The following is an 11,015-nucleotide window of genomic DNA, read 5'->3' on the forward strand; positions in this document are numbered from 1 at the left end:
TGGCATCCTTTAGAGTGTAAATGGTTACACCTACTAAAATACTGAAGCTAAATGTGACGTGTTTCCATCCTCCTGAAGCCTTTCACAGTGCGGTTTCTCTACCAGCTGCAGGACAGGAGTAGGAGCCTGCTGGAGTGTCTTTGAGCAAGACAGGGGGCTGACATGTGACGTTTTTTATATCCAAAGGAGGGAATGAGATTTTCTATTCAAATACATTTTGAAGGAATTAATAGCCAATTATTTATTATTATTATTATTAGTAGTAGTAGTAGTAATAGTAGTAGTAGTAGTAGTAGTAGTAGTAGTAATAATAACAATAATAACAACAATATTAATAATAATAATAAAAATAATAAACAATAACAATAACAAATATTTCTATTATTATCATAGGCCTACATCCCCTTATTCAAAACAGAAATCAAAAATAGACAGATAATAACTCTATTAAGGCCTATCTGTATGTATTTTGGCGACAAACCTCCCCATACATTTCTGCATAAAGCTGTACAGTAAATTGCTTGTGCGGTATAGTCACCTCTCTGAATTGAAGTCAGGTTTTAACTGGAAAAGAGGTTGAAGGTCCATGTTTGTTGCGATTCATTACATTAAATGGAATCGGGGAGGGATCCTGATTTCCCCCCCCCACACACACACACACACACATCCTCCTTATTTTTTTTTTCTTCTACTACCACCCGGTCTTTGTTTATGTTGTAATGTACATATATTTTTCCGTGAAGGTATTATAATAGCTGTTCTCTGTGCTGATTGGGCGCCCAGGTTGGTGAGTGAACGCCCTGCAGATTATGTCAGATTGCGTGCACAAACCAAACCAGCCCAGCCTTTGAACTTCGCCGCTTTTGGCTCGTATTCACGCTCTTCCGCTCATTTCCAAGCCAGGTGCTTGACGACAAACCTCAGAGAGGGAGAGAGAGAGAGAGAGAGAAAGAGAAAGAGAGAGAGCGAGAGAGAGAGAGAGAGGGAGAGTGTGTCGCAGAAAAAAAATAACACTTTTACGACTCCTGCAAACTGACTGCGGAACATTGCTTTCACCTTTGTGGATTTCTTTACGTGTGTGCATCTTACATGTATTTTTTTTTCTCCTGTATTGCCTGTCGCAGGTCTGAAAGAGAGTTGTAACCGGACTTGAACGAACGCGCATCAGTGTTTTAACTCTGGAAAAACAAGAACCGGGCGCTGGATTTTTATTTTTTTCTCTTTTATTTTTGCGGTTTTCCAGCCAGACTCAGAACATCTCAGACGTGGCATGACTGGTATCTGGCATCTAGACAGGTGAATAGTTTCCGTTCCATCCGTAAAGAACTTTTCCTCGTCATTAAACATTGGGGATAAAAAAAGTATAGGCTACTTTTTTTTTAAAGATGTCAAAGCCTGCTGATCATATCAAGAGACCCATGAACGCGTTCATGGTTTGGTCCCGGGGCCAGAGGAGAAAAATGGCACAGGAGAATCCAAAAATGCACAACTCGGAGATCAGCAAAAGACTGGGCGCCGAGTGGAAGCTGCTGTCCGAGTCTGAGAAGAGACCTTACATCGACGAGGCCAAGAGGCTGCGCGCTCAGCACATGAAGGAACACCCCGATTACAAGTACAGACCCAGGCGCAAGCCCAAAAACCTGCTGAAGAAGGACAGGTACGTTTTCCCTTTGCCTTACCTCGGAGACACCGACCACTTGAAGGGACTCCCCATGTCGGCCGCGGACTCTCTGTTGAGCCACTCCGAGAAAGCCCGAGCGTTTCTGCCGCCGACGAGCGCCCCGTACTCCTTCCTCGACCCGAGCCAGTTCAGCTCCAGCGCCATCCAGAAGATGACGGAGATGCCGCACGCGCTGAGCACCAGCACTTTGCCCTACGCATCCTCTTTGGGATACCAGAACGGCGCGTTCGGCACCCTTGGGTGCCCCAGTCAGCACACCCACACCCACCCGTCGCCCACAAACCCGGGCTACGTCGTCCCGTGTAACTGCTCGGCCTGGTCCACGTCAAGTTTACAGCCCCCGGTGGCCTACATACTTTTTCCAGGTATGACCAAGACTGGGATAGACCCTTACTCATCCACACATGCCACTGCCATGTAACCCTCAAAGACTCTTTTTCTTTTCTTTTTTAATTCACTTGAATACTGAAATGCATGTAAATATAATGTGGACAGCGCGCCCATTGAGAAGGCATGAACAGTATTAGCTGCCTTGGACTTGTTATGGCAAAAAAGAGAGAGAGAGAGAAAAAAAGAAACTTTTCCAGATATCCAACAAGTTCCTGAGTCGTGCAGAGGAGCTGGGATTTGGTGTAAAGGACGGTGCCCTATGAACTGTAAGAAATGTAAATGTTATAACGTTTATGGCAGCCCGAAAAAGGAGGCCTTTAACTTTATTTATTGTGTACATTTCAATGCTGATATGCTGATTTGTGTTGATTACCGATAAGGAACTCTTTATTTTTGACAATTGGGCGTGCACAATTAGCATTCTTATTTCCTGTATAGGCCTAACTAGTTTACATTTTTGGCACTCGTAATTTTATGAAAAATCTCAATCTAAATCAGAACCTATAGGCTGGACTATATACGGGTCGTATTGTTTGTATTGATCAAAAACTGGCACATAAAACTAGACGCTCTATTTAAGATGACAAAGAGAACAACAAAAAAAAAAAAACATTTACGTTCAAATGTTTTATTTAGCTTTTTTTTTTCTTCCTGTGGTTTAGTGCTAATATAGTCACACGCGTCATATTTTTGTTTTCTTTTCGTTTTTAAGGATAACTTCTATTTGAATTCAAGGAGTTATATATGTGTATTATCATCCAAGATGGTAATTTAAAACCTGTCATGTTATGGAAAGGATAATGTATCTAGAAGGTTGATACCTCCTGCTCTTTGTTCAATTGCTGAGCAAAGGCATTTCGAATAAAGACAATCTGTCTTCAACGCTATCAATTTCCTGTATTTGTAGCTTATTGCTCTTATTGCTGGTCACTTGAGATGACAAAGATAGTGGAACACCGTGCAAGTGCTGCTGGGAAGTTAAACCTGGAAGAATAAGGCCTAACATAGATTTCAAATGAATAAAATAGCCTACAAAAAAAATAAATAATAATAATCCAACAATGTCTTTTTAAAAAAATGTTTGAAACGGAAACAGTAATTCACAAAAAAAACAAAAAAAAACTAATGTAGGCCTAAGTTTGAAACACTTTATTTTAAATACAACAATTGTGAGATTGTTTTTACATATCAAAAGTTAGACCCAACTTGACCCCAAACTAATCCATAGGCTTACCGTTGATAGGCTAAATTATGAAAACTGTGTAGAACAATAATAACTACTTTGCAGTAGAACAATAATAACATCAAAATCCTCCATTCCCTTTCTCTCTATTTATTGAAGCTGTCAAACTCCTCCACTCTCATTTCCCCAACAAGGCTTAATTACCTCCCTGTTTGGCTGCTGCTATTTCTAATGCGTTGAAACCGGTTTGAGACATGTTCAGCAGCCAGCAGCAGCAGTACATGGTGGTGTGTTTGTGTTGACACTGGGATGAACCGGTTGTTCGTATTTGACAGTTCAGGAGTGGCCTCCCTCGAGGGATTCCGCCCATCCGACTTCTCTGACTGCTCAATCACTTCTTAATTATAGCTTTAACTAATGAAACAAACTCAATGGGATGTGATTCCCCCCCTTATAACTTTGCTGGCTTGGCTGTAAAGTAGTCCATAACTAGTGCGGTTTAAATATCTCTGCATGATGTGTATACTTTAAAAAAAAAAAAGAAAAAAAAAAAAAAGATGCTGCAGCCAAAAACTAAAGCTTATTATCATCGAGTCATTCACACTTCTTTAAACCTGTCTAAACTTGTCTAAATGATAGGCCAATACTGAATGAAAACAGCGTACAGGAGGAATTATACAAACATTTAGAGATTTTAATGTGAATTCAGCGTCCCCCCCCCCCTCCTCCTCTCTGTTAATGGAGATCAGGATTTGCGGACCGCGGTGTATAGCTTCACATTAGACGACTGTAGTATTAATTAAAAAAATTCATTCCACATCCAAATTGTTTACTTATCTGCCAGGAACATATGCTGAGAGAAGTTAAGATTCACGATTCTGCACTATTGCCCAAGGTGCAATTCAATCCTGGGGAGGAAGAAGGGGAAGGAAGCAAGGAAGGAGTGAGGAGGAGGAGGAGGAGGTGGAGGAGGAGGAGGAGGACGGGTAGATTTTTATGACAGACTTAGTCCTTATCTGGAGCTGTAAATTAGGGTGATACTTCATTGAACCGAATGTGAAGTTTTACATCAAACCCCTAAAGCATCCTAATTCAACTTTGAAATTAGACAATTATAATTACTTTCAGGAGGAACAGCAGACGGGGATATATATATATATATAAATATATTTTTTTTTTTTGCCACGATAAAAATTAGGCGAATAACCTTTCTCTCTCTCTCTCTCTCTCTCTCTCTCTCTCTCTCTCTCTCTCTCTCTCTCTCTCTCTCTCTCTCTCTCTCTCTCTCTCTCCGTCTGTCTATAGGCGAACTGATGTTGTTTAAAACCACTGCCAGAGTTTGCTTTTATATTTTTCTACATTTTATTAAAGCTGTCTCAAGTTTGGCCGCGTGCGATGCGCTGCACCTGCAATTATCCAACTCAGTCACGGGAATTGAGTGTGGTTACAACGCCCTGAAATAAATAACCTTAACGATGAACGGCATCTGAGAGGTATAATGGGAGGGAAATTATGATTTGGAATTATAGGGAGGCTTTTAAATCTCTCTTTAACCCCCCCCTTTGACGTTTTTATTGGCGCACAACAGAGAGAATTCAATCGGCCTTATCTCTCCAGGACTCCTTTTCAGCGACAGATCAGAGAAAAAAAAGGGAGAGGGTAATTGTTCTTTATTTTATTTCATTCAACGCGGAAGACGGCGCTTTCAGGTCATTTATATGCTTCATTTAGTGATAAAAGTCAAGGAGGAGGGGAACACCGGGAAAAGCACGCGCTTTTACTTTTTCCTGCACAACACTTCAAGTACAAAAAAAAAAAAAAATGTTAAAACATAGTGTGTGTGTGTGTGTGTGTGTGTGTGTGTGGGGGGGGGGGCTTTTTAATTAAAAAGCCATGGGTCATTTACGTTATTGTCTTTTAATGTTACCCTGAAATCCTCTTCAGTAAATGGAGTTTGATAAGTAGCCTAGCTGTTGAGAATATGGTTTTGTATTTAGGCGTACTAATTTCCTAAATCAAAACGGGGGGGGGAAATCCCCTCGAGGAGAGGGTGAAGACAAAAAAAATGAATAGGCCTACTATTGACGATTCTGATGATGATGATGATGATGATGATGATGATGATGATGATGACAGTGTCTGATGATGGTATAGGGGAAAAGAGACGATTATTTGCCAAACATAGGCTCGCCTATCACAGATGCATTCATTTTGGCTTGTGTCAACGCGAGATTTGACACAAATATAAATTGAGAAATTATTTTGGGAGGGGATCAAAACTGATCTCATTTCAGCATATTAAATATTGTCTCCGAAACACCAATCGTAACTGGCTAAATCCTATAGTCTATATCTGAAATTGAATCTGGGATAGCATTTTGACGGAAGGAAAAAGTAAAACCGTACAGTTGTGTTGTTTGAAGACGCGGGGGCTTGAATTTGGGGGTCCGTGAATTCTCATTTGAAAGAAATGAAATCGTGAAGGAGCTGATAAAGAAAAAAGGGAACGGATGAGCAGAGAGAAAAGGAATCATGCCACGGTTTGTTTAATGGGCTGTGCCAGTCGGAAAAGTGATTTACACCCAGACTTTATCCCCTACTCCCCCATGTTTCTGTTTTTATTTATTACACGCACACGTACGCATGCATGCATGTGGGGCCTGTATGGTAAATTCTCTGGAGTTCATCGGACACAGATATGAAAATTATCGACTATTACATGCTTCTCTTAATACATTAGAAGCACACTCGCATCCGTCGGGGTCATTTCCTGCACCGGACAGCGCTGGGAAGTTAACTCTGCACTTGTGTAATTACTTTAAACAAGGTTTCTCAGTCTAATGCCATTTCATGAACTTTTTTGTTGTTGCTTGTACTGGGCTACTCATTCGATTTTGCACGTGGCAACTTCCCTGCAGCTTTTCAGAGCCTGATGTTTTGGTGCTGATGCTGATATTTGCCCGGCCGCTCTGAAAGAACACATGCATTACATTATTAGTCCCCTTTTTTTTTTTTTTTTTTTATAGGCTATTCATATTTATACATTGCTAATGCTAATATTTACACAAGATTTAAAAGTGCATTTAAATGAATCACAAGTCTTGCGCACTTCCTACATGTTTTAGTCATGTTATTTCCTCGACATTTAAAGTAACATTTTGAATATGTATTTGTTTATCTAAGCAGGCAGGCCTATAGCTAATTGAAGACAGCTATTACATATCATTTTAAATGTCCCAGGTGTCCTCAGGCTGTAAAGAGATAGGATAAGATTACAAGTGCTTCCACTTTGATTTGGATTTTGTTAACTTTTTGTCCCGTTGTTAGAAAAGTGTCTTTACTTTAGTTTGGAAATACTTAATTGAAACCAATGGGTAACACTGATGTCAGTTTTATTTCACCTCCTCTAAAGTTTTTGGTGTAATTAGAAGTCACACATTGGACCCCCCCCCCCAATGAGCACTCACCAAGCAATAGCTAAAAATATAAAAGACGCCAGAGGAAACATATTAAAAAGGTATAGGGGCAGGTTACAATAACTAAAAGCCTTAAATAAAAGCATTAAAAAACAGAACTGAACAGAAAAATCTTCCTCTTCTAAACTAGTGTTCCACCAGTGTAGTGTTTTTGTTTATGACTCTTCAACATGAAGCAATGTCTACTTGTGACTCCCTATCACACGCTGCAAATGTTCAGTTCTACCAAAGAACTGATTTTTAATGTGTATAGTTTATAGAGACGCAAAGAGATACAACTATCCAGTGAGATGAAATAGAAGTCAGAAAAAAAACCTAATTTTTCTTCCTTCTTATCTTAACTATCTTTCGACCCCTTCCGATTTATCTTGTGACCCCTCACAGGGGTCCTGACCCCGAGTATAAGAACCGCTGTTCATATCCTGCATGTCTTCTACACTATAGGCAAGATTAGCATTTCTTTTCATGCAACCTAGCCGCCTCACTAAGCAGAATTACTTTTTACTTTTACTTCTTTTTCATTCGACTGTTTTAGTCTCAGAAGCTGCTAAACTTGTGACCACACACTCTGCTTGATTTTCTCATGCATATTTATTATGATGCATGTCCTGCTTGCTCAGACACCTTACATACATTAAAATGGGTGTCATAATTTACAGTACGTGTGGGCGTGTGAGACGTCACACACGTGCGTTTGTGTGAATGTATGTGCGCTTCATCTCGGTTACTTTTGAGTTATTGTGCCGTGTCTTTGTTGCTCATGCACTCTCTGAATTTTCATGCGGCATAAACTTTCCATACGTCAAATCATGTGGACGAAGGAGGGCGCCTTGGAATGCCGTTCCAGGAATAAAAGTTGGGATGGAAGGCGTTCCCTTTCCGTTTCACAAATAGAGTCAGTGTTTTGTTATTTGAGTAAATCGTTGATAGCCATTCTACCATAGATATCTATGCATTTTGCAGTGTTTCTGAATTAAATATTTAGCACTCCATTAATACCCCAGCCAACCCCCCCCACACACACACAGACACACACACACACACACACACACACACACACACACACACAAAACACAAAGTCTGGTGTTCTTATTTCACAAGTATGTGAATGATGGTCCAAAATGATGTTAAAATTCATAGTTTTGGGTCAAATAATGTGATTTTTTTCCCCATTCAGGGTTGTACTAGTAAAATATGGCAATTTTTCACCACAATTCTAATAAGCTTCTTAGTAGTTAGTACTGTATTTGTTTTGTGATATTGAATTTGGCATTCTGCAGACCTGCACATGTTCATTAAAATAAGAATAAATAAGACGTGTACTTAGTACACTGTAGAGGAGGTTACTGGAAGTCAAGTTTAAGGCTGCAGCTATGTTGCAGACATTAAAAAGTGTGATACAAACTACACATGACCCGCGACTGTTACCCATTTATCCGTACTTTCATAAATAAAGTTGTTTTTCTCAGAAAATTCAATGCATTTGTTTTCTTTATCTGATACATTTCAAATTACATTAAAACTCTCTGGGGGTGATTACCTGATCAGCGCTGGGTGTGATATGTCATTTATTTCTGTAGTTGTTTGCGGAGAGTTGCTCACACACTACTTCAACGTAGCTAGCGCTATAATCATCTGAAAGCTTATTGAGCCTCCGTACAGTATGAGCTCATGTTGTCATGTGACTCTTTAATCACAGGTTACGTCTTTAACAAAACAATTTCTTTAACAAATCTTTACAAAATACCCCTTAGAAAAAACATTAAATTACGTATCATACCAGAATACACTTCCTGCTAAAATCAAATACAACATGATGGTGAATGCTCAACGGAAAGATGAATATTTTCAGATCTACCGAGATTCAAACTTGAGTGAACGCCTCCGTTTATGTCCATTGTAGCTGACCACTGTGTAAACACTTACTCTTAATGAATCTGACCCATTGCTCAGGGCAACAGTTACCATTGAGGACACCGAGGTCAAGGTCCTGCTAATATTTCTGTGTATCTGGGGGATTTAATGAAAGGAGTTTGCGTTCTATGATTGCACACATATTGCTCATGTTGGGTTTTTAAGGCTGATTCTGCTATTTTCTTTTAGATTAAATGCCTTAAAGTAATGGAAAAAATAAAAATTATTATTATTTTTGCCACCCACCCAAATAGTTGAAATAAATCAATAATATGTGCAATTTTGTGATCTCTTTAAATACTTGAGGGTTTGCTTGGGTGAATTTGATTCTGCTAGAAGGAATTTGAACTCATGATTTCAGTATTAAAATAAAAATAATATTAAATGTGGCTGGGTTAGCTCAGTTGGTAGAGCAGGTGCACATATATAGAGGTGCCTTGACGCAGTAGGTCCAGGGTTTGAGTCTAACCTTGACGATTTTCCTGCATGTCTTCCCCCTCTCTCTCTCCCCCTTTCATATCTAGCTGTCTTTTCCATTAAAGGCTGAAATGCCCAGTAATATTAAATTATTAAAAAACAAATGGTGGGACAAAAACGCTCCCATAGCTCGTTTGTTCATGCAAAAATTATGACTTATCTCTAGCTTTCTAGGGGAGGTGCCCTCTAGTGGCCGTAGTAATTATGATAGGAGCAAAGCAGAAAGTAAGGTGACAAAGTATGAAACAAACACCTGACTTTCATCCAGGAGACCAGGGTTTGAGTCCGGGTTGAAAATAAATGAACTTCATGAACATGTGTTAACGGTAATGGAAATTAACATGTGAACTCAAATAAATAGTTTTGGTGCCTAAACATAACCAAACTGTGACCGTTTCACAACATTAATGATGTGTTTAAAACAGCGATCTTTACATTAAAAAAACATGACTGACGTTCTCTGGTTTAGATATGAGGACACGGAAAACGCTCCTGTGGGACGCATTAATTGACCCATATCCTCGTATGATTTGGAAGACTTACTGGATCTTGGATACGGCCTTGGTATTGCAGTCGTATTACAAAATAAAGGACTACATGTTTGGCAAAACTGCCAATCAAGAATATTTAAGCTGATATACTACAAAGAAGATAAACAGATGAAACACCTTGTGATATCAAGTTGTCAAATGCACACATTTATGAAGGGCGGATGCAGAAGCACACACACACACACAAGCCACACAGAACTAGCGAGCTGATTCAGTGCCTTCAGCGACTCAGGGTGAGGGCAGCACTGGCAGTCCAAGCCAATGGAATCCCTTGGTAAAGAGGATGCTAATCGTAGCTTCTTGTGCCTGAGCATGTCTTCCTGGGCCAAATGAGATTAGAGGGAGTGGGATATGGCGAAGCGACGTGCGTGGGGTTCTGGAGGTGAAAGGTAAAGGCACTTATCAGGAGGGTCCCCCTCGGGGTCCTCGACGGCTGACTCAATCAAAACCCTGCACGCACTTCTCACTGGATTAGACTAATCAGGAAGGAGCAGGGGATGTATAGACCACTTATCTGAAAAAAAACATTGGGCTCTCTTTCCCTATGAAAAGACCCTACAGAAATGTTTGTTAATTTTATTTATTACAGGATGCTTGTCGATGTGGCAATCTTCCATGGAATCATAAAAAAAAAAAAGGGCTCTTCCCCTCACTGAAGGCACGCACTGTTTACATGCTGCAAAGATAGAGGAGCCTTTGATGTTCCAAATCCCCCCCCCCACCTTCACTCATTGTCATTATTATTTATATATTTACTTAGATTTTTTTTTTCTTAATTTATTTGCACCATTTGTGTTTCTCGTGCCACAACAGATCAGACTGATGGAAGGTAGTCAACATAACAAAGACCCTGAAAGGTATATGAATATTTATTACCGGGACGACTTCAGAGCCAGACAGGCCGTTAGCAGTCAAAGGAATAGTGAGAAGATAACAGCAATTTTCACACTTATGATTACCTTCAAATTAATCTCCATTTCTTGAAGGGATGTGGGATAGTTGACTAGCATATCTTTCATTTCTCGATTAGAAAAAGTTATTTAATCCAAGTTTCAGCTACTTGTTTGACACAATAATCCAAACACAATTGTAGATTTTTAAAATGGGATCACATGTAGAAAAGGGAAAAATGATCAGGGTAATCACAATCTCAAGTATTACAGCACCCAAAACTCTTGTTGAAGTGAGACCTTTTAATGTATCAGTTCTGACTTTATTATTACATGCAGCTTCTCGCTAGATTCCAAGCGTCTGTATTTACAGAAGAAATAACACATCCCTCCTCTTATAAATGAAACGTTTAATTAATGAGCAGTTAAAATGCACCCTTGCTCGTTCAGTAC

At 39.7% G+C, this 11,015-nt stretch overlaps 1 protein-coding gene across 1 annotated transcript; it reads left to right on the forward strand.

The window, feature by feature from the left end:
* Positions 1-858: 858 nt before the first annotated feature.
* sox14 (SRY-box transcription factor 14) lies at positions 859-2,958 on the forward strand. The gene has a single exon (XM_078259401.1). It carries the CDS (start codon positions 1,386-1,388, stop codon positions 2,100-2,102), a length of 717 nt encoding a protein of 238 aa, XP_078115527.1. The 5' UTR covers positions 859-1,385; the 3' UTR covers positions 2,103-2,958.
* The last annotated feature ends 8,057 nt before the right edge of the window (positions 2,959-11,015 follow it).

The sequence above is a fragment of the Sander vitreus genome, chromosome 9 (genome assembly GCF_031162955.1).
Source record: "Sander vitreus isolate 19-12246 chromosome 9, sanVit1, whole genome shotgun sequence".
In the NCBI taxonomy this organism is placed as follows: Eukaryota; Metazoa; Chordata; class Actinopteri; order Perciformes; family Percidae; genus Sander; species Sander vitreus.